General features: G+C 36.3%; 4 protein-coding genes and 1 long non-coding RNA gene across 53 annotated transcripts in view; 3 read left to right on the forward strand and 2 right to left on the reverse strand.

Annotated features, from left to right (window-relative positions):
• LOC124429034 (longitudinals lacking protein, isoforms F/I/K/T-like) overlaps positions 1-19,394 on the reverse strand; it is a 284,869-nt gene extending 265,475 nt beyond the window's left edge. For 36 of the 49 annotated variants that reach the window (XM_046973776.1, XM_046973808.1, XM_046973786.1 and 33 more), the window contains exons 1-6: positions 19,233-19,390; positions 14,547-14,745; positions 12,625-13,007; positions 12,210-12,453; positions 11,382-11,559; positions 3,486-3,626 (exon numbers count right to left, since the gene is read on the reverse strand). In XM_046973776.1, coding sequence (XP_046829732.1) covers positions 3,486-3,626; positions 11,382-11,559; positions 12,210-12,453; positions 12,625-13,007; positions 14,547-14,720 — 1,120 coding nt within the window. In that variant the 5' untranslated portion in view covers positions 14,721-14,745; positions 19,233-19,390. Of the gene's footprint in view, positions 1-3,485; positions 3,627-11,381; positions 11,560-12,209; positions 12,454-12,624; positions 13,008-14,546; positions 14,746-15,819; positions 15,967-17,429; positions 17,588-19,232 lie in introns of those variants that run through there. The other 13 variants (XM_046973772.1, XM_046973775.1, XM_046973774.1 and 10 more) reach the window with 6 other exon arrangements.
• On the forward strand, positions 16,235-17,877 carry LOC124429070. The gene is made up of 2 exons (XR_006943368.1): positions 16,235-16,739; positions 17,691-17,877. It is a non-coding gene; the product is annotated as an uncharacterized LOC124429070 (long non-coding RNA).
• A 1,927-nt stretch (positions 19,395-21,321) lies between the features above and the next one.
• The window catches only part of LOC124429053 (carbonic anhydrase 7-like), a 393,187-nt gene continuing 389,508 nt past the window's right edge, over positions 21,322-25,000 (forward strand). The window contains exon 1 of the mRNA XM_046973844.1: positions 21,322-21,374. The gene's annotated coding sequence lies outside the window, so the exon portion shown is untranslated. The remainder of the gene's footprint in view (positions 21,375-25,000) is intronic.
• Positions 21,381-25,000, forward strand: part of LOC124429030 — a 44,023-nt gene continuing 40,403 nt past the window's right edge. The window contains exon 1 of the mRNA XM_046973740.1: positions 21,381-22,276. The gene's annotated coding sequence lies outside the window, so the exon portion shown is untranslated. The remainder of the gene's footprint in view (positions 22,277-25,000) is intronic.
• The window catches only part of LOC124429120 (zinc finger CCCH domain-containing protein 13-like), an 11,208-nt gene continuing 10,352 nt past the window's right edge, over positions 24,145-25,000 (reverse strand). The window contains exon 5 of the mRNA XM_046973978.1: positions 24,145-24,906. Within this exon, the coding sequence (XP_046829934.1) occupies positions 24,561-24,906 (346 nt within the window). The 3' untranslated portion in view covers positions 24,145-24,560. The remainder of the gene's footprint in view (positions 24,907-25,000) is intronic.

The raw sequence follows: 25,000 nt of genomic DNA on the forward strand, positions 1-25,000 counted from the left end.
CTTTTTTTATTTCTTTTCTTTTTCTGTTTCTCTTTTTTTTTCCAAAAATCAACCACAATATATTATTTAGTTATTTATTAAACAAATATGTTGGATGAGTGTGACATGCGGTATTATTTAACGGGACATCATGGCTGCTAGCATTGACAGAGAAAATCGCTCCTCTCTCTCCCGAATTACCTTGCTTCCCACGTTGGATCACCTCAGTGTAACTGGGCAATCACCTACTCTATCTTTTTCCCTATGTGTGTATATATATACACGCATATATTTGTGTATATATATATATATGTATATATTATACACAGGACAAATATATTAAGAGAAAACATTTTATTTATTTAAAACGTAAGAAAAATGCTAAGAAATCGCGTGTACGAAAATGTCGCTGCTACCCCCTCCATATTCCACGAAAAAAGAAATAAAAATTGCTGATGTTAAACTCTCAAAGATGGTGTCCTATTAAACTCCGAATATTATTGAATAAATAAATATAAGAGGATAACAGAATGGTCTTATTATATACTCTAGAAGAAAACTGCGTGTTTAGCTTAAAAAAAAAAAAAAAAAAAAAAAAGAAGAAGAAGAAAGAAAAACTGCCAACATCTGCTTGTTAAAGGATGCAGCTGTTGGTTACTGGCAGATGCAACGTACAAGAAATAGAAGAATAAGAATATTAGCTGACAGCTGAATACTACAGAGTGTATTATTTCTCTCCCACCTATGTGGAATCAGTTTCTTTGTTGCCAAATGACTAAAAATCACAGCTGCCTAATCGATGATAATAATAATATAGGTACAATCTTCGATACGGTTTGATGACCATCAAGAGAATTGTCATCGTCATGAAGAAGAAAATTAGGTCCCATTGTTATAGATGTACACCACACCTATATATTCCTTTACAGACACGCGCATTATCTAAAAATAGATGTATACGATTTAGATAGAACAATTACATTGCGGAACTTGAAATTAAGTCCAACAAGATATAAATTATTTGTTAATGTTATCGTTGTTATGGAATAATTGCGATCAGAGAAAATGTTGCTGATCAAGAAAAGAAATTTCATCGTAAGAGAGGATTTCTTGAAATTCAATTATAAACCATTGGTTGGGTCTATAGCGATATAAAAATTGACAAATGATAAATTCGAGTTAGCCATTATTGAAAATATTTCCATGGAAGAGATAGTAACTATAAGAAAATGTTTACAACGTCACTTCTAAAAGTTAGAAGTCAATGACGACTGCAGTAAAACGACAAGTTTTATCGAGTCCAAGGTCAGCTAGATGTAGATACGAGGAAGGAGGGGGGAGAAAGCCACGCCCTTGCTTTTTGTTAACTTCAAGGCAATCTCTCACATAGGAGCAGCAATGAAGATGTAGAAGATCATATCTTCGAATATTATCTCTCTTCTCATGGAAGAAAATATCTTGAGTTGTCGAACAGACCTCACAGATGACGATGACGATGACGATGAAGATGATGATGACGACGACTGGACCAACTTTTTCAATCTGCATTATTGTATTGCATACCTGCATTATAATCAGATAATATTAATTATCACGAAACACGTAACCAATTTTTTTAAAAAACGAATTTTAAACATTTCATTTCAACAGGAAAGGACCACCAACGAGAGAGTTTCGCACCATTAACCTGTTTTTATTTATATATATAAAAAAAAAAAAAAAAAATAGAAAAAGAAAGAAAATTGTTTTCCAAAATACATACGATAAATTAAATGTCGTATGTAACGAAGAAAACTCGCGTCATTTTATGCGACTCTAATTTTCAGAGATGATCTCTCATTCTCTCTCTCTATCTATTTCTCTCTCTTTTTCTCTTTCTCTCTCTCTCTCTTTCTCTCTCTCTCTCTCTCTCTCTCGTTCTCGTTCTCGTTCTCCTTCATCTCATTTCGTTCTAATCAATCTTTAACATTTTATATACCCCGGTTTTATATTTCTCGCTTGATACTATAATTAGGAGGGGGTTTTTCTTTGTGCTATCTCACTGTAATTAATTTATTCGATCTTTTTATTTTTGAACGATTATCTCTTCTTTTCTAAACTATTTAAAAATATTACTTTTACTAATACCAATATAATAATAATAATAACAATAAAAAATCATTGAAATATGAAAATTCTAATTTTTTTTCTTTATTTCTTTATTTTCCTAAATGAATTTAAACGTCTTCCGTCCAATGTGCTTGTGCTTTTTGAAAGAGCTCGAGTGTTCTCTCTTCTTTCATTTTTCCTTTTCGAAGGAGAGAGAGGGTTATAACCAGCGACGTCACGTCACACTCTGACAAATATGTCCACGAAATAGAATAAAAATGATTAGATATATATATATATATATATAAAAAGAGAAAAAAGAATTTTTTTTCTTCCTTCAAATAAAATTTTCTTTCATCGGACATTTTCATTGATTGCATCCGTGGCATCGCTCGTTTGGATATTTATAAAAAACAAAAAAGAAAATTAGACAAGAGATTATATATACGTAAAGAGAATAATATATATATATATACGAGAGGATGTAATATATATGTCACAGAGGAACAGATATATATGTATTTATATAATTGTATATGTGTGTGTGTACGTGTATATATATATATATACATATTGAAGAAACAAGGAAGCTACATGCCTTCAATGAAATACATATATATATTGTATTGTATTGTGTGTGTGTATTCGTCATATATCTCATATTTACATACACATATATATATAGAATATATATATATATATACATATATGTAAGTCGTTTTTGTTGATTTTTTTTTTTCAGAGACCGTGCTACTCTTGAACATACCGGAATCTAAGTTTGTACCACGTTATCCGACAGCGGAGGGAAAAATGATGATGTTTTCCCTCCAAAACAAAAAAAAATCCTGACCCACCTGCGCAATTGGCACTCTCATTTTTATTTATTTGTTTATTTATTAATTTTTTTACTGACTTTACCTAATCCGATTTTGTCAACTCTTCTCAAATCCGAATGAACTCTCTTACGAACGAACACACGTATGGTATATATATATATATATATATATATATATATATATATATATATATCTGTAGAAAAAAATTGTTTCCTTTTTTTTTTTAAATGAGAAAAATCTCAGAAAAATTTATTCGTAGTTCATTCAGTGAAAAGCAGTCATATTATTGATCTGTTCGTTTTATTTTTTTTTTCTTTGTCTTTTGTTTTGAACTGTTAATCTTCTTGAACAACAATTGCATTTTCATTTTATCCGACATTTTAATATTTATTTGTATTATCCTCCTGAGGACGGTCCTGTTTCGTAGTCTGATCGTTAAAAGAAAATAGAAAAGAAAAAAAAAAAAAGAAAAAAAAAAGAAAAAACCCTTTCTCTTTTTCTCGTTATGGCCAATTATCATCATCACAGTGCCCATTGTTACGGTGGCCAGATAGAGATGAAAAATGCCGTAGATGAGCCTACCTTGTGAGTCGCGGTGGGCCTGGGCGGCCTCCTGGGCTGCAAGAAAAACTTCGTCCGTCGTCCCTGGTGCACCTGCCACCGAACCCACGACACCACCCGCGTTACTTCGATCACCGGTAACGTGCCATGTTGCAAGGCCAGCTGATGAATTAAAAATAAAAAAAAAAATAAAAAAAAAAGTAAAAAAAAGTAAAAAAAAAAAAAGAAATAACGACAAAAATATTAATATTAATTTTCCCATTAAGTTTTTCTCTTACGCACACACATGCGCGAAAACACAGACAGACAAGAGACAGACATACAAACGTACACACCCACACACACGCGCGCACACACACACACACATATATATATATATTAAATTGTATATATTTATATATCTTAACACATTGTTGAGACCGGCTTATATGCTCTAAGTAATGTAATACGTTTACACCGGCTCAATATTTATTATTTTAATAATTAACACGTTCCGTGCCATGTGTACCCAACCGGTTGTACACGCAGTCATATTTATTTAATGCGCTGAAAGCATATATCTTATGACATTCAATCAAAAAAATGATGCATTATACAAAATGCAATATAGAACAAAACACATAAGTTTATTTAATTGTTATATATACAATAATTAATAATTACATTTAATGGTGGATTTTGTTAAAGCAAGGGAGGCATAAAGACGGCTTTTTCGGGCAATCGCTGCAAAACGTCATTACTCTTATAGTTTTTTGTCTTGCTACTTCGGTACCGAATTTTTTTACATTTTGTTTATAGCAAGAAATGCAACGTTGTCTAGCTGTCCTCGCTTTGCCCGCTGTTTTTTTAATTTCATGTCGTTTTTTAAAGTTTGTCGCAGTTTCAATGGAAATAGAACTGGAACTATCTCCGTCGTGTACTTCCATATTAACTATCATCAGGGCTAAAAAATGAAAGTTGAACAACTCGCTCAATTCAAAAAATTACAAGATGAAAGAATAACCTAATGAAAGTAAATAATAGAAACTTGTTTTTCAAGAGAAACAAATGAAAAATAAAAAATGTTATCTCCGTATTTATTTACCTACTTCTTCTTTCGTTAAATCTTTTATTTCAATCGTTTTTTATTGAACAAATTCGAATGCAGCAGGTTTTTTTACTAATCGAAAAGTTTCGAACCGACTGACTTTTGCAATCGACCTGATCGCAGCGTCACGTGTACCACAAGTGGTACACGATGTGATAACTACTCTAAACAAGAGAACTCTACTTATGTATTGATGATGTAATGAAATATTGTGAAAGATGTGTGATAATATATCAATCTTTAGTCAAAATATCAAATGGCCTGAACGAGAAGTCAGGCAAAAATGGCTTGGCACAGAACGTGTTAATATCACTTTATAGTAATACACAGGAATGGCCAAAAACTTGCTGGATATTAAAAATCCAATTTTACTATCTTTCAACATTTTTTTTTAAGCTAAATTTTGTTTTTCAGATTGTAGGAATACTAAGAGCCCAGGAACTTTTTGGTCCATCCTGTAATTTTAATAATTGCATAAGTTGCGTGCACGTGCAAATACGAGTATATTAACTACGTCGATCGGTGAGCAATGTGTTAAAATATAAATTTATATTTAATAATGTGTGTTTTTGTATGTATATATATATATATATATATATATATGTATGTGCGCATGTAATTAAATTAATTTTAATTAAACTGTGTTAATTTGTACAATTAAATCTATTAATTATTACGTTTCTTTCGAACGTTCCAAGAATAGAGAAAGCAATTAAACACATCTAGCTATATGTTCTAAAATATAAAGTCTAAAAAGAAGCATGTATAACCCCTCTATAATATCATGTCATATTTAACTAAATCTCATGTATCTGTTAAAAAAGAAAAAAAAAATTAATTTCTAATTGATAATATATAATTAATCGTCACTTCATATCAGAATTTTTCCATGATGCTTTTTCAAGCTAATTCCTTTTTTCGAATCATAAAACAATAAGAGCTTAATTGCGCTAAATTAACCACTTGCGGTGCAAAGAAATTCACGGTTGCGCGTGCCAGAACAGTCGAGTGCAAATCACTTCTCGGGGAGCGTTCAGGCAGCGTTCAGGGGGTTCCAGAAGAGAATATAAAGACGCATCAACTATGATGATAAAATTACATTACGTACGAATACTAAATTTATTTATTAATAATCTTGCAGAGTGTGATATTTTTCAAAACAGCTTGGAATGTGTAACGCTACAAGACATTTTTTACACTCCCACGTAGTTTCACTCCGTTTTTTATGTTTAGCGCACACTACACACCTCCGTTGTGGATTTTTTTTGGCGTTTGTAGGCGGTATATTTCTTGGGAAATGTCCCCATTGCTTCGCTTGTAAGCGATCCGGAGCGTTTCCAGTAGATATCCTTCCACGTTTTTGGTAATCAGGAGGACATACAGTTTCTAAAATTTTGTTCGGCTACATCGATTCGAAACTTCGAAAAAGAATACTTTTTACATTTTTTTTGCTATTTCCATTCTTTTGCAATATAAAATATAAGAATTGAACAGTGCCATATCCATTATGTAAAAAAATATTTTCTCATAACTTTTAGCATATTTTCTCATTAATTTAAAAGACGATAAATAACTGTCTTGTAGATCCACTCCACCCATACCCTCATTGTATTCCAAAACGATGTTGGGCTTTGTTATAGGGCTATTATTATTTTTCCATCTCTTTTTTTCCATTTCGACCATCTCAATTTTTGTATGCTTCGTGGAAATTACATATATGTCTTTCTTGTCTTTCCATTTTGCAACCAAAATTCCATTAACAGTTGACGTGCCACGCACGTCATTTTTCTTACTGCAACAATCGGCTGACGACGTGTGTAACACGTCGTTGGCGTTTCGGTAACAGAAGCATCTCGACGTGCGTGACACGTCTTTCCACCGCAAGTGGTTAAAAAGTCTTGAAAAAAGAATAATTGATTTTTTTTTATATCACTTTGCCACTTTTGACTCGTTCTTTGCTTGATAAATTTCATTATATAACAAATATATTTCAAGTATTATTTTCTTTTTAACATAAGTAAAATACTTAGTACAAATATATTTGAATAATAAACATGAGCTTCACATCAGATAACTTTTTTTCTATAGAAAACAAAAAATTCTAACTATAATGGATTATAGAGGGTTATAATATATATATATATATAAAAAAAAAAGGGCCTTCCCCTTCTATCTAAACGACATTACAAGAAACAAGAAAAGAAAAGAAAAAAAGCAAATAAGAAAAAAAGCAAGAAAGGACAATAGAACGAATAAATTTCTTCTTGATCTTTAACTGGCTTTTAAATTATATTCAGTATTATAAGAGTAAGAAAGATAAAAGATATAACAATAACGATAATAATAACAAGAAATGTAGGAACAAAAGGGTGATATACTTTATTTTCATTCATTATCCATCATTAAAAGGTCTATTATTAATTATTATTATTAATTATTATTATTATTATTAATTATTATTATTATTAATTATTATTAATTACTATTTTTATTTATTTTTTTTTTCTTTTTTCTTTTTGTTTCCTTATTGTTTCGTTTCTCTTTAAAACGAGGACGGAGAAAGAAAAATATTGGCACGATTTATTCGGTGAGACGGTCAAAATACGTTATTACGTGATAAGATTATAAACGTAGGGTTGTTCGCAGCAGAAAATTCGATAGAAATTTGTAAATCACACTTAAGAAAGAGAGAGAGAGAGAGAGAGAGAGAGAGAGAGAGAGAGAGAGAGAGAGAGGGCAGTCTGTCAATCAGTCCTTATACAACGGGAATAATTTAACGAATGAACATTTATAAATCGGACATTAAAACTCCCGACTAGATCAATTTTTTCTTATTATTATTTTCTTCATCATCTTCGCTCACTGACAACAAACAACGACGACAATGACGACGAGGACGATGACGACGACAGATAAAATGCGAATATATTACACAATCGTTCATGTGAATAATTAACTCACGTATATATACATACATACATACGGACGTACATACATACAAGCATACATATGTACGTACGTACACGCATTCTCTCACATATTTATACAGGCGACACACATACATACTTTTCTCACGGACGCTTTTAATTACAATGCCAAATGCATTTATACACAGCCTAGCTGTTAAGTGAACTATATCGACACTTACAGAGTGAAAGAAAGAGAAAGAGAGAAAGATAGGAGAGAGAGAGAAAGAGAGGAGAGAGAGAAAGAGAGGAGAGAGAGAAAGAGAAATTCAAATGAACATAATTAACACATTGTTGAGAGACTATATATACACCGTGAAACGGATCGCTTATCTTCACTGTGTTGTTTATGTGCACATTTCAGTAAACATGTTTTTTTTAAATATATCAAATATGCATGTGCAACTATTTCAAAACGAAACATTATTATTAACATTAAAAATTGTTTAGAATGTATAATCGTGGAGCCATTGTAAAAAACACTACGTAGTCAAACTGAATTTTCTTTATATATATATATACATACATATATATATATATATTACGTGCCAATAGCAATAACGTTGTATACAATGCAAATGTAGTCCACTTTATGCAAATAGAAGTGATAAAACTTAATTGATGATCTATATGATGAAGCGTCTAGCGCGTATTTTTGTGTATTATTATACACATACAAAATTCATATCAATTTGACTAAGTCTTTTTAAAAGACCAATTAATTTCTAATATCACGTAATCTAAGGAACTTTTGAACCGCTTAAAAGAGACTTAAAAAAATAAAGACGCAGAGATTCAAATCTCCGATTGTCCTATCTCAACAATGTGTTAATATACTTCTTATTAAGGTTTTATTTCTTATTTCTTTTTATATCCTCCTATCTATCTTTTGAAAGAATTTCAAAGCTCTTGCTTATAATAGCGTGGAAATTAGAAAATATTCTTTTCTCTTTGCGTTGGATTTGATCGTGTGTGTCTGTGTGTGCATCTGTTTATGTGTCTTAATAGAAAGAGCGAGAGAAAGAGGGGAAGGAGGGAGGGAGGGGAGGATAAATACCCACATAGGGTCGAGCTTAAGCCCTTGACATACAAATAAAATGGAATTTAACGAGCCCGAAAATTACTATTTAATTTGGCCTAACTGAACACAGTTATGTGCAAGCTTAGAAACAGAACTCGAAGAAAAGAGGGCAAAACTTTAAAAAAGGATAATTTTATTCTTAGAAACAGAACATTTTATATTTTGTGATTTGCGTTGCTAATATAAAACGTAATCAGGTTGAATGAATAATTAAGTTACATTATAAAATAACAAAGTAATAATTCTGTAAAGTATGAAACATTTCAAAACATTTTGAAATTCGTAGAGGAACTAAACATTTTTTACACTGCCAAGTTGTTTCACTTCTTATATTATTTTTTACGCAGACATGACATCTCTTTGCAGGATGTTTTTTATTATTAGTCGAAGGTATATGTTCAGGAAAATGTGCCCAATGTTTTATCTACAGTCGAATTGTGCAGTCATTTTGCGACTGTCTGTCACGTGTCGGATAATCAGGAAAAGACAAATTACATGGCATATATTCTGCAATATTGAGTCGAAAGTTTACACAATCAACTGTTTTGTTGAATCAAATAGCTTAGAGAATAGAAAACATAAGCATTATAGATAGATAGCTATCATATCAAGCATACAAAAGAATACTTTTTTTATATCCTTTAAAAAAATATTTATTTTATTATCGATACTATTCAGAAAGAGAGAAGGGAGGAGAGCATCTTGAACATTTTAAAGAAGACAGAATTTTTCACGCCAGTGAAATAATTAAAAACAAATTAATAATGTACTGTAACGGCGTCCACCGGAGACCGTTCCTGACGTCTCAGAGACGTCGAAGTCTACAATGGCACATGAAATGAATGACGTGTCTCCCAGACGTCATTGTATGTCAAGGGGTTAAGGAGAAAATATTGTATATGTATATGTTATATATACATATACATGTACTATCACATAATATGCACACACATTGAAGAAAGCTTGGGTTCTCAAAAATGAAGAATATGAAAGTAAGGAAGGAAGGTAGGAAGGAAGGAAGGATGAAATAGAATGAAAGAAGATTTGAATGAGAGCCCAAAAACATCAGTCAGAGAAAAAACGAAGCACACATCGAACGTGTCACTTGCTCTCTTTTTTTTTTCCTTTTTTCTTTTTCTTTCTTTTCTTTTTTTTCTTTTTTTTTTTTTTTTTTTTACAATCTATGATCTATATAATAAACATAAAACACGCGATCGTCTCGCGTCCACGGACGAAAAGGATGTTATTACTTTCTCTTTCTGTTTCCTATTTATTTCATACACGTTTCATATATATCTTATTGATTTCGGGTTTTGATGGACACGTATATATGTTACGTATATGCCGCGCGAAGGAGCGCACAACGGAGGACACACATACACACGCACACGCACACGCACGGACGACGACGACGGACACACATACTACACACACTAAGATTGTCTAGGCTGGACCAAGGTGTTAGGCTGTTGTCTCCATCTCCTCCTGACGACGTTCAACTTTTTCAAATAGAATTGGAGGGTCGACCGATTGATCCCGTACATCTCGGATGCCTGAGTGGTGCTAACGCCCTGTTGCAATATAGCTTCCAATGACATTTTAACCGAATCTAAACTATACTTTCTCCCCTGTTTGTTAGCCAGTGACTTAAGCAACGCGCCTACGTCAACCTCTGGCCTAGGACGTCTCGTGTTCGGCACTTTTTTACAATCGAGGAAATGGGACGCCCAAAGGGCGGCACCACCACCACCAACGTCCTCACCAACAACGACGTCACCAACAACGACGTCACCACCATCGACACCAACGACCACACCAACACCACCTACATTCCCTCTCGACCCTCGAGACCGCGCTCCCGCCCCCCCACCTGCAACGAGGAAACCCAAGCTAGTGTGTCGGCTAATTTATCCCGTTCTTTTTTTTTTTTTTTTTTTTTTTTTTTTTTTTTTTTTTTTTAAATGATATACCAAGAAAACATAACAACGAAAGGAACCGCGACACCAAATTAATCAATCAATCATTCAATCATTCATTCAATCAATCAATCAATCAGATTTGCTTTTTCTTATCGACCCTATCATGATAACAGTGACGATGATGATTAATAATGATGATTATTATTATCATCATCATCATCATCTTTGAGAATAAACAGACAGAAAAAGAGAAAGTGAATGAGAAAGAGAGATAGATGGATAAAAAGAGAAAAAGAGAGAAAGAATGAGTCCCAAATCCTAAAATCATGAAGATTGTCTGACAACACCTAACAAAGAATTCTAATTGGGGACTTAGAATTCTAATTCGTGTAGAAGCTCCGCTTCTATCCAAGGACTCTTTTTGGATAGAAGGATTCGCTGATTTTGATATGCATTTCTCTCTCTCTATATATATATATATAAATTTTACATATATATATATATATATATATATATACGTATATATAGGCAAGTGACCTGTTCTGTGCGAGACCCTCTCTTTAAATATTTCAACCATCCACCGAATATATATATGCTCTTGTCTACGTAAAAGCTAAGCTAAATTATTACTACTGTTTCTTTTTTATTTTCTCTTTTTTTTTTATTTTTTTTGTTTTTAGAAATAGATATAGACGACTCGACGTTTGTTAAACCACATGCATTTGACTACGGTCATCAAAACCCAGGATTAGAATCAAGAATGATGAGGGAAAGGGTGGTAGAAGAACAACAAAAATTAATTTGAATAAATAAATAAGTAAATAAATAATAAATTAATTAATTAATATAATTCGGATGGCTTACCAGGATGTTGAGAGTTGTCATGGGACGGCCCGGCCCTATTCGTATCCTGCTCAATTTCATTCAAATCATTCATATCATCATCTAGGGTCAGATCCTCAACGCTTTCTTCTTGGTCCTCCAAATACTCGGACTTTGGCTCGATGAGATTATCATTTGGCTCGGGATTTTCGAGTGGTATCTAAGGATAAATTACAATTCAACGTTAATACACCTCGTATTTAAACTAAACAAATAAAATGACAATGACAATAATAATAATGATAACAAGAAAGATAAGAAAAATTGTAGGAAGTATAGCGAAAATTGTATCGCACCGTTTCCCCTCTGCGAGAGCATGTGTTGAGGCTAACAGGCAGCAGGATAAAGTACGAAGTTTAATATGCCAACGCGCGAAAGAAATTGAATATTAATATAATTCAAGTTCCATTATACGTTGGCAAAAATAAATGAGTTTAATAATATATATCCGCTCTTTCCTTTTTCTTCTTTTTTTTTCTTTTTTTGTCAATAATCGATATATTATAGGATGGAAAGATCAAAATTTTCTAAGCGAGTCAAAAATTCCTGGATGATCATAAAAATCAATTTTTTCAGGTCTTTAGGATTGTTTTTTCTTATCTTTTTTTTTTTTCGAATCATAAAATTACAAGCGTGAAAGATCTCGAAAAAAAGAGAGCAATTGATTTCTACCGAATCACCTAGTAACACTTTTGAACCACCTATAGGAAGGAGTTTTTGCGACCATCTTGTACTTACACAGAAAAAGAGAAGAAAAAAAGAAAAACAAAAGAAAGGAAAAGTTGGGAGAATTGATCTTCTCTCTCTAACCTGAAGCATCTCATCGGCAGGTTTCGTCAGCTGCGTCATTAAAGCTGACCTGCCGAGGGAGTCCGTGGGATCAGCGTTCGTTTTTTCGTCCGCGACAGGTGCTATCGCAAGTGCCGGCACGCCCATTTGTTGAGGTATATCGCTTGAATTCGATGCTTCGTGATTTTCTACGGAATTATCTTCACCGACGCTTCTTCTTCTAAGTCTTCTTCTTTTCTTTGATGTTGGACTTTGCGAGCCCTCCCTGTGAATTAATATAATATTCGTTTAGAGAGAAAAAAAAAAAAAGAAAAAAAAAGAAACAACCAATAAAAATAGTTGGAAAATTCCACAACATGGTTGTTGTTTTATTTCAATTAATTTTATTTTTACGACAGGTATTATCACAAAAAAAATATATATATATATCTCTTACCTCGAAGAAAGCTCCTTAGGTATTTGGGGACTGTGCGAGTCTTCGGGCAAATCCCCTATAGAACTTTGTGCCTGTCTAGGAACTCTGTTCCTTTCTATGGTGAGACCGGAAGACGCGTAGGAAATGTTTAACGGCGATGACCTCGGCTGTGGCGCGACTTTAGATACCCTCGAAACTGTTTTATTGTTACCACCGCCCGTTTTACTTTCCGAAAGGCCCTTAATTTGTAATGACTCGGCAGCCTTAAGGAGTGCCGTTAGTTGGTCTTGGGAGATATTCACTTCTCCCCTGTACATATAATCCATCATCGCCTTCAATTCTTTAAATTTTACATCTTTGAGTATGAATACAGGGTGCTTATCATAGTGCTCGCTGAGGAGGCCCTGAAATCAAATCAAAATATTCGTTATAATCATATCGCAACAAATCATCGAAATTGATCCAAGATAAACATGCGTATATGCGTATGTGTTAATTCTCTGTAAGCCAAACATTATATAACATATATATACATATATATATATATATATATATATATATATATATATATATACATATATAAATGGAGGAATTACATAAAAATTCATAACTCATTACAGACTGTACCAAAAGTTCCCCCTGGATGATATTAAAAATCAAATTACCCTATTCAGAGATATATTTTATGCAAATTTTTATTGTTCTTCTCGTTGTATCGTAAAACTATATTTAAAGCTATACTTGCAAAAAGCCTAAACTTAAGAAATTTCTAAAAAGGAGTAATTGTCTTTAAAAATTCATGAATATAGAAATTTTCTCAGGTCCGTCCTGTATTACTTTAACAAAAAAAAAAGTTATCTTCCTACGATCAGGAATAACATTTTTCAATGGAAAAAGAAAATAATAGAAGATTTTAAACAAAAAAAAAAACAAAGATAAAAGTAAATAAATAAAAAATAGAAATTAGATGCGCATGTATTATAATGAAAATACTTGATATTAAACTATATATACATATTTATATATTTATATATATATATATATGTGCAATTGATTGTTAAGTCATACTACAATGTTAATATAAATTTAGTTTAAATTTCAATCGATATACGAAACAGATCCCGCTCCCTAAACCCACCCTTCTCCCCCTGCCCCAACTACCAATGGAGTTCAGGGTAAAATCCCAGGGAAGTGCCCTGGAAAGCAGCCATCTTGCTTTCTCTGTATTGATCAAGAGCAAGGAGGGGAGAGGGAGTATATGTCTGGCTCTTGCTTCTCGCTCTCTCCCACCGGGAGGGGGAGAGAGAGAGAGAGAGAGAGAGAAGCAGCAAGTACAGCAGAGCGGCCATCTTGTTTCAACACGAGCCCCCTTTCCCCTATGAGCGCGCTCGGTAGACAAACCCCTTTCGTCCCTTCTCCCTCTCACGCTAACCCCCTCTATCTTTCTCTCTCTCACCCATGTATTTGGTATTGATCTGACTCCGGACAGAGAGAGAAAGAGAGAGAGAGAGAGAGGCAATGAGAAAAAAGGAAAACAATAAATAAAAAAAAAAAAAAGAGCGAAACTATAAACGACACAATGATCAATCCTGCATTATAATATTTCTAATCCATTGAAAAAAAAAAACAAAAGAGGGAAGAAAAAAAATGTATTTGAAGCCATTGAATTATTTGATCGTAACTTAATATAATTAACGTGAAAAAGGTTATCCCATTAAATAAAGCAAACAAAACCGAAATTCACATACAAATATATACGTATGTATTCTGAGATGTCACGCAAACCATAAGACACGTATGTAAGTACGTATTATTATGTTCGCATTGAAATATTGTGTTTATATATATATATACATACATGCGCATGTAAATAAGGAAAAAAAAACAAAACAAAGAAAAACAAGCGATTACGTAAAGTGATGAGGAATAAAAAAAAAACTCACCTCAAAATATGGACTGCACGCGGAGAGGACTACCCTGTGGGCCTTTAGGTATTTCCCCTCCGCTGCCAACGTGCAGTCGACCAGCGTACCGCTTTCATAAAGCGTGTCGAAATTTTGTATCAGTGTGCTCTGATGATTGTTCCATTTAAGGCAGAACTGCTGGTCATCCTCCATGTTCTCTGGTATCGTTTCCTCGTTTCTGCGAAATTAAAAGAGAACCACACACGGCTATTGTTGGTTGATCGATCAGGTTTGTCGTGTTGAGAATATTGATGCTGACGAAGTCTCATGTGTATGAGTGAGTGTGTGCGTACGCGCGCGTGCGCGTCTCTCTCCCTGGGTGCGTTGCGAACCCGTAATCGAAATGACGGAAGACGAAATACGATATTGACCGATCACGCCCGATACTATCTATACTTTCCACGTTTAACAATTAAATCGTACATCGAACCGTCGAAGAGGGCACAACGCACTTACGGCACCACGTTTCTATTTGTCTATCTATCTGTATATGTATATATATCTATATCTATCTGTTCGTCTCTATCCATCTATATTCTATCTAACTGTCGCGGTCTCTATCTCTGTATCTATCTATCCTCGTTTCAGTCTGTTTCTTGCGTGTCCCTTCCTTTCCGTGCACCGCCTGCTCTTTCGATGGAACACACCAAGCACGCACGACCGCGCGGTCTCGAAAGCTCCGGAACGAAGCACCGAAGCTTCCAAAATGGCCGTGTGATGCAAGCGCGTCGCTTGGAACGGTCTCTCTCTCCTGGGCCTTTTCCTTTGTGCGTGTCCCTCTCGTAACGGTATAACCGTGCAACTTGGTAGTGGGGATGATGCAGGAGGACGCGCAAGCACCGCGCATGCGCACAAAAGAAAGTCGACTTCTGCGCACGACTTGCGCGTCGTCTCGAGGCCCCCTGGGACCCAGGGGCGTTTGCTCGATTCTCTAGGCCCCGGAAAAAAAAATTTTCTTTCCTTCCACTTTTTATTTTTTCTTTTTTACTATCTTTTTTCTTCTTTCATTTTCTTTTATATAGCAATGAAATTGTTCGAATGATCACTCCGAATTGGGGGAGAGAGAGAGAGAGGGAGGGTGGGAGGGAGGGGGGAGAGAGAAAGATTGATTGATTAATCATTCGTTGTATATGTATGCATTCATATTTATAAAAAAAAAAAAAAGAAAAAATTGATAAACGCGAGAAAATGTTTTATGAATTTTGTGAAAGAAAATGAAAAAGAAAGAACTGAATGAATGTCGCAGTCTAACCTGAATTTTTTTCTGATCTTTCTTTTTTATGGATTATACGTAAAATCTTTGAAGATAATCAGGAAAATCGCGAACGTCGAGCCAACAACACAGATTGATAGATAATATACGACAAGAAGTTGCCATGGCGCCTGGGGCTCGAGTTAATGAAATCCGTATATAGTAGAGGGACGATTTAAAGAGAATAAAAAATACGGTAGAAGGAGAGGGAAGAAGAAAAAGATAGATAGATAAAGAAGAGAGGATAGAAAGAGAAGAGAGAGAGAGAGAGAGAGAGAGAGAGAGCGAGCGTGCTGTATCGTGGCGCAACGAAACGAAACGAAACGAGACGAGACGAGACGAGAGAACAAGCTGATTTACGTCACCGGGATTTACATCAGAGAGACGCGCAATAAAGCGGCAAATCGATCCTGCCCTCTCTTCTCACATGCGCAGAGAGTCGAGAAACGCGGGTAATCCGCACGAGATGAGAGGGGTGGAAGTGGAACGGAGAAGAGGTGCGGAGGAGGTGAAGGAGGTGGAGGTGGAAAGAGAGAGAGACGAACGATACGTTGTTGAAATCTCACACACAAACGAACGATACGAACGATACGAACGAATAAAAAGAAAGATGCGACGACGAAGAGAAAAAGAAAAAGAGTTAGAGAGCGACTGTCCGATTGCGTAATCTATTTATATTGTTATCTGCTGCCGGAGTCGCGTTGTTACGTCAGGACGGCGCCCCGGTGCAACGTGCGTGAAAGGAAAACAAATTGTTGACAAATAATTTCGTTCGATCTTATATCGTACGCTTGGTAGTACGCGTACACACACCAGAGAAAAACATGACACGCCTTTAACGTTCAATTTCTTAGCTAAGTCTTCTCGGTAAAAGGAAAAGAGAGAAGGAAGATCGAAAAAGGAAGAGAAAGAATAAAGATGTTCGTTAAACGTGAGAGCGTGAGCGTGAGCGTGAGAGAAAGAGAGAGAAAGAGGAATATGTGTATGAATACGTACTTGTGCGAGAATATATGTGTAAGAGTAAGAGATCGAAAGAAAGAATGAGAGAGAATGAGAGAGAATGTGAGAGAGAGAGAGAGAGAGAGAGAGAGAAGACGTGACGAGACGTGGATGGCAATATGGCCGACGGCGAACTAGCACCCGGACAAAATGGCGATGGGTAAAAAGCTCTTAAGGAAAAGCGCGAACGCTTAGGTCCCATCGAACGATACCGTTCGCAAAGTATCACGTTCTATGTATATATATAAAGATTAAGAAAGAATTAATACGATTTATCATCAAGTTAATCTTATAGTCGTTACGTACAATAGTAAACGAACCGAACGCGGAGGGGAAACGCCCGCGCCATGTCAGCCGGTCCCGAGAAAGATTTTCCGGAATTTTCTTCTCCAAAAGTGATATTCTTAACGCACAGATATATTTATCCACTTGATATATATATATACATACATACATATGTACATATATATGAAGATATACATATATATATACACACATATATATATATATACATGAACATTTATATATATATATATAGATATATATTCGATTAGATTATCACTGATCCGTTGTTATTAGATCGAACTTGTTTCTTTTATATTGGCACTCACCTAATATAGGGTGTATAAAAAAGAATCTAATATCACAGCAATCGGGGGATCGGTGAAAAGTGGGGAAAAAACTCCGTGAGCGGACGTCCGAGCCACGGCGTGCGTCTCCAGCGCTGCCCTTTTCAACAATGGCGCGGCACACGGTTGCTCGGTCACTCTCGCGACGCCCGTCAGAGAGAGCGCAAGTCTCGTTCTTCGTCTCTCTCTCTCTCTTTCTTTCTATCTCTATCTATATATCTTCCTCTCTCTCACTCTGACTAGGATTTTCAATGGTGGGAGACTCGAGAGGAACAGCGGAACGAGGGGATGAAAGACGAGGAAAGAAGGAAACCTTCTAGAGCATGCGCGCTTTACATCTCAAGAGAAAAGGGAAAAAAAAAGAAGAAACGAAAAGAAAGAAGAGAGAAGAAAAGAAAAAGAAAACAATAAATAATAAAAAAAAAAAAAAGAAAAAAGAAAAATGTAACTACGATATCAACGCGACTGTTTCTTTTTCTTCTTGCCCCATGGAGGACGCGCGCGCGTTCCTCTTCAATTAAATTCACAAAACATCTAATATATATATATATATATATATATATATATATACAAGCATATATGAATATTTTATTAGATAGAAATAATATATCATAATATGTATATATGTATGTATATATATATATATATATATCGACCTTTTCTCTTCGATCTATACGAATAGGATTATGAGAACATATTATCGAATAGGAAAAATATTTATCTTGTAGAAAAAAAAAACCGGCATGTGTTTACGTCAACGTCCTTTTTGTCTTTCACTTCATTTCTTTTTCCTTATTTTTTTTTTTTCAATTTTTTGTCCTTTTGCGATACTTTCGTAAAACTTATTAATCATTTTAAAAGAAAAAAACTTTGTTACTTTCAAATTGCAATAAAAATATGCATCGTACGTGTGCGTGTGTATATATATATACATAAGCATATGTAAAAATATAAACGCGCTAACCTATATCTTTTCGTTAGATTGTAATCTACTATGCAATATCATTCCATATTAATATATTTCTGCTTTTTATTTTTCTTTATTTTTTTTTATGCTCACTTAAACGTTAGCTTATCGAATCGAGTAGGAAACGAATGTTACGAAGATAAGAACGAAGGAAGCATGCAAAGAACGTTAAGCCGAGAATCACGAGAAGAGATACCGGTAAAATAATAAGCAATAAAAAAGTAAGAACGTCTATGTATTCGACGAGACAAATCGTGTGTGTCCGTCCCTGGATCGGGACCTGAGACATACGTACGTAATGGCCGACAATGCGGACTCGTTCGTGACAAAATGGCGAAAACTCCGTAAAACGTGCCGGAAAATCTGAACCTATTCTAAGTACCTAATAACGATATAAGAAACCATTCATTTTAAGCGTCCGACGAATCATCTTTTTTTCCTTTCGCATAAAGAAAATCAAGAAGAGAACGAACGAGGAATCTAAATTGATGATACTCTGAATGGATATGAAAACGTCGAATTTGAAACGATCGTAATCGCCATGGCGGAACAAAGAGACTCGATTTTCTCCCTTTGAGCTTTTCACGAATCTCTACGAAATAACCTTAAAAATTTTTCTCCCTCCTTCCCATCCCTTCTACCCTCTCTCATTCTCTCTCAGGCATACAGACACACACACGCACGCACACACACACACACACACGCACGCACGCACACACACACACTCAATATCTCATATTCTAAGGAGTAAATTTCAAACGGCGAAACTAACAAATCTAATATGTGAAAGAGATGATGCTTTTTAAGAGATTACTCACCTATATTGGCACAATCTAAATATCACAGGAGGAAAAACTTGGAAAAACTACACGTCCCCGGTCCTCAGCGTTCACTATCCGAGCGTCGTGGATTCTTTTAGCACAATGGCCGTGGTACTACGCGTTAACGATCGCCGAGTCTCTGCGCGCGGGCGGCCGGGACGCACGGAAACGGCCTGTCCCTTACGGGGAGACGCGGCGCAGAGAATTGAAATTAGTCTTCTGCGCAACCAAAACGCGAATAGTAGGGCAAAGAGAACGGCCAACTACATCAGGACCGTACGCCAAAATTTCGTCGCCCGTTCTTCAAATATTTGATCGATGTTAAACGAAAAAGGACAACGTCCTTTATTATTCTTTTACGTTTACACGAACAAATTTGAGGCATTGCAATATTTTTCTTTCTTCCTTTTATTTCTCCGTTTATTTTTCTTTCCCTAGATCCAAAATTTTACGAACGCGGTAAGAAGAAAACTTTGACAATGTCGACAAATTGTCAAAATTATTCAAATCATTTCGAACGTAAATATATTTCGTCCATTTAACAAGTTTCTCATGCAGGACGTAACAAGTCGTTGTTAAATCGACTAAGAGATTTTTTAATTCTTTTCATAAAAAAAAAAAAAAAAGAACAAAAAAAGAAAAAGAAAATAAAAAGAGGGAAAAAGAAAAATAATCAAATAAACGATCCTCCCACTAACGATAATTTATTTCAATGATTTTCCCGTACGTCAAAAAACGTATGATCCTTTTTACCGGCCAATATGAGAAAAACTTAAGTTCGCTTTACGAGCCCCCAACCTAATTATTATTTCTCTAAACATCGAGAAAAATTCAAACACGCGGAACGATAAGTTCAAACCCCAATCGGTAATGGCGCGCGTTCAAATAATTACCGATCGATACGCTCCCAGAAACAAGATTCAAAAGTAAAAATTTTGCCGATATAAAAACGACATTCGCCATTTTCATCGTAAGAAATCAAAATGAACAATAAACGAGAAATAAAAAAAAAAGAAATGAACAAGAGAGTACGAGAGTAAGAAGGAAAACAAGAGAGAGACAGAGAGAGAGAGAGACAGAGAGAGAGAGAGAGAGAGAGAGAGAGAGACAACAAAGAAAGAGTGAGAGAGAGAGAGAGAGAGAAAGAGACAGAGAAAAAAAAAAAAAAAAAAATAAATAAATAAATAGAAAGAAAGAAAGAAAGAAAGAAAGAGATAGAAAGAAGCAAAATAAAAGGCGAGCTTTCACCGTGGCGCTACGATAGGTAATAAGTACGGCCCTGGGAGTATGTCGGGGCGACGTAGAAGGCGGAAGGGATGTCTCTCGGTAGGTAACGATGGTGGGGGGGGTAGAAGCCTGGTTTCCGTTCAGGGGCGCGTTCAGCGCGTATCGTAGCCGGCGGGAGAGGCGAAAGGCGGCGCGGGAGAAGTGGAAAGCCGGGAGAGAGAGAGAGAGAGAGAGAGAGCGAAGGAGGGGGGGGGGAGAGAGAGAGAGAAAGGAAAAGAGAACGAGAGAGGGAGGAAGAGAGTAGAAAGAGAGAGAGAGAGAAAGAGAAAAAGAGAGAACCGACGACGACGACGAGAGAAGGGAAGAATCGGAGTCCACAACAAAATCGCTTAATCGCTTTGCGCCACCGTCCGCAACGGAACGACGTCCACCGTTGCCGCCGCCGCCACTGCCGCCACCACCACCGCCGCCGTCGCCGCCACCGCCGCCGTCGTCGTCGCCACCGCCGTCGCCACCGCCGCCGCCGCCGCCGCCGTCGCCATCGCGGTGCCCCCTAGTGTGCATATGTGCGTGTCTCTTTCTCTATCTCTATCTTCCTTTCTCTCTCTCTCTCTTATTCTATCTATCTCTATCTCTCTCCTTTACTTTTCTCCATCTATATAGATATATATATATACATACGTATATGTGTGTATATGTATATATATCTCTCTCGCTCGTTCCTTCTCCAAAGGTTCTCCCTCTCTCTCGCTCGCTCGTTCCTGAGGCAAGCGCGCTCGCTCGCTCTCTCTCTCTCTTTCTCTTTCTCTGTCTCTCGCTCGGTACGCCGAGGATTCGCCGGAACAGTTCGCGGGACGACGTTTTCACGGGCAAACTGCGAGTGACAGCTGCCAGTCGTCGTCGGCGCGCGCGGTGCGTATATTTTTCGTCGTCACTAGTGTCTTCGATCTTACGAGTATATATCCTTATTGCCTTTCCTCCTCGTCGTCGTCGTCGTCGTCGTCGTAGTCATCGTCTTCGTCGTCGTCGTCGTCGTCGTCGTCGTTTTCGTCGTCGTCGTCGTCGTCGTCGTCGTCGTCGTCGTCGTCGTCGTCATCGTTGTCGTCGTCGTCGTCGTCGTCGTCGTCGTCGTCGTCCTCGTCGTCATCGTTGTCGTCGTCGTTGTTGTTTTTCTCTCTCTCTCTCAATCCTGTGTCAGTGTGTCTTCATTTGTGCGTGAAAAAAAAGAAAAAAAAACAAAAAATATATAGATAGATGTATATATTATATATATATATATACACATATGTATATATATATACATATATATCTTTTTTTCTAACGATAGTAATATTATAAAAAAAAAAAAAAAAATTGTTCTCTCTCTCTCAGTCATTCAGTCTCTCTCTCTCTCTCTCTCTCTCTCTCTCGCGCGCGCGTCGCTCTTGTTAGTCGTCTCTTAGTCGTGTTAAAAGACGATCTCGCTTAAGTAGAGGAGAAGAAGTATCGTGAAGCTGGAGTCTCCGATTGGTCGAGACGAAGACGAAGTAGAAGAAGAAGAAGAAGAAAAGGAGGAGGTAGAGGAGAAGGAGGAGGAGAAAGAAGAAGAAGAAGAAGAAGAAGAAGAAGAAGAAGAAAACGAGGAGGCTCGCTCTGCAAAACGGACGATCCAAAAGGCATTCCTTAGCAACGAAAGAGACTACTACAAGGTGTAAAAGTGCGTGCGTGTGCCAGTCTTCTTCATCGGTCCTCTTCCCGCTGGACCTGCCAATATATTCTCAACCAGTCAAATTGTGCTTCCCCGGTGCTTGGTATCGTTTTTAGGTCAGGTCATGGTAAGGTACGAATAAATTTAATTTATCATTATTATTCTTTATTATTCGATATAAAACGAATAAGAGAAAGAAAAAGAAAGAAAGAGATACGTATACATATATACATATACATATATATATATATATATATTCTTTAGTTTCGATCGAATCGTATCAAGAGAAAAAGAAAAAAAGGAGAAAGGTGCGACGAGTGTTAGATCGATGCTTCGATTTTCGAATCGGCCGCCTTTTCGCGCCCCTCGGACGCGCGGACCTGATTTGTTTTGATTCGTGCGATATCCGCGAACCAGCACACAGCTTTACGTTCTATATCGCGTTCTAAGCTCTCTCTCTCTCCCTCTCTCTCTTTCTCTCTCTGTTTAATCCGATGTCTCTTTCTCCTTTTCTTTTCCACATCTCTTTTCTTTATTTTCTCCACTCTCTCTTTTTCTTTTTCTTTTTTCTCCCCCTTTTTTCGTTGAACATCGTCAAAAGAGATTTTTTTTCATATATATGTATATATATATATATATATATATATATATATATATATATATATATATACACGTCGATCCTTTTTGCAACGCATGCCCCCGGTCCTTTATACATTGTTTTGACTCATGAACGCACAGCTGTGCGTCGTTCGACTTTCCGGCACTGTGAAACGGTCAATGTAAGCGTGCGTAGGAGTACGTGACAATAATCTACGAGGCGTTAAACGACCTGTCGTTCTGTCGGTGACGAATTAAAAAGCTCTTCTCTCTCTCTCTCTCTTTCTTTACATTTCTCCTCGCGTGACGATTTATTTGCCTTTGCCCCGTTCCGCGTTTGAAATGCCGTCGATTACGGTAGGTCACGTGTTCCGATAACCAACCAATAATCGACGAATTATCCTCGCGCCTAAAACTTAACCTCCCCTTTGACTAACGTAGTAACACGTTCGAATTTAATTATACCACATATATTACAAACTTCCGATAAATATATTTTATTTTCTTCTTGTAAACGTTTGTTTTTCTTCTTCTTTTAGCTTTACTTTTGCTTTTCTCTTTTTTACTTTATTCGTCGGAAAAAAAAATATTAATTAAATATTAAATGCGTTTCGATTTTACCCGCGTAACACAATAAATCCGCGAAAGTTTTTCCTCGAGATTTCGTTTTGATATTTTCTCTCTTTCTCTTTGTCGCGCACGCGTGCGTGTGCGTGCGTTCGTGTGTTTGTTTGCACGTAAGTAATATAGAATACACGCACACGTATAATACGTTATATCGCGTGTCGATTCGTGGCTGTGCGTGACGGCGGCAGCCGCTTAGTTTCATTTATCCCGCGAATGAACGCGCGAACTTGACGACGAGCTCCGACCGTGTGTGTCTCTGGTTACATATAAAAAAAAGAAAAAAGAGTATTAAGAGAGAGAGAAAAAAGAGAGAAATGTTGAAACCGTAAGGAACATTCGTGACGTAGAGGAAGTGATTCACGTGACGTCAGCTTGTATGTATGGTTGTCCTTATATATGCATAAATCTTATTGGTTCTCTTTCTCTCTCTCTCTCTTTCTATTTGAAAAGAAAGAAAAAAAAGTAGCAAAAAATCGTGTCTCAATGCTATCTTGCAAAAATCATTAAGATACGATTCAAATTGTTCTTTAATATTTTTCCGTCTATATCGACGTTAGAAAAAAAGAAAGAAAGAAAGAAAGAAAAAGAGAAAACATGCAGATGATTTATTTTACAGATTAATCGTGGAACATAAACTGACTTAACCCTAACGATATATAAATTTCATTAGGTGTTCCCTTCCTCTCTCTTTCTCACTGTTTTTGCGGAATAAGAAAGAAAAATGATAGAAAATAGAGTCCCGACCCCATCTTGGAAAAATAATTAAAACACAATAGGAATTGCGTTCTTCGATAATTTTCACATTCTTTTAGTTTTACTTTTAATAGAATATATATATAAGAGAAAAAAGGGAGAAAGAAAAACGAAAAAAAAAAAATAATAAAGAAACCGGAGACGATATTCCACAGGTTTATCATGGAACATACTCGATTGCGAGTACGACTAAGCGACACTAAAAATCGAGGGTCAATTCCCGCTGCGTCGCTTCTCCATGGTACATACACAACACAACACAACATAACGCAACGCATATACATATATATATATAAATACGTATGTACGTACATCATATGTATACGTGCATCGTGGATTTTCTCTGGCATCGCGAATCTACCGACCGTTCACCAACATGCGCGCGCGCACGTATCTACCTACCTACCTGCCTACATACATGCATACAAACTTACCTACACACATATACGTACATACATATGTACATATGTGCGCGCACGTGATACACACAGCGCACGCACAATATGTATAAACAGAAGAAATATACAGGTAGACAGAGAGAGAGAGAGAGAGAGAGAGAGAGAGAGAGAGAGGGACGGAGAGTTGTACACCGGCGTAGCCGGTGATAAAGAGAAATGCTGCCTAGAAAGCAGGTCTTGACCGAATCTAGGCCACCCTGATGGCGCGTACACATTCTCCACAATTTTACTGTTCCTTCTCTCGGCCTTGCCGCGTTCGTGCCGGGTGAGAGAGACGCCTTTCCTCTTCTCTCTCTCTCTCTCTCTCTCTCTCTCTCTTTTTCTATCTCTATCTCTATCTCTATCTCTATCTCTCTCTCCGTATCTTTCTCTCTGTATCTTTCTCTCTTTATCTGTCACTCACACAGAGACAGTCA

This window comes from Vespa crabro, chromosome 14 (genome assembly GCF_910589235.1).
Source record: "Vespa crabro chromosome 14, iyVesCrab1.2, whole genome shotgun sequence".
NCBI lineage: Eukaryota > Metazoa > Arthropoda > Insecta > Hymenoptera > Vespidae > Vespa > Vespa crabro.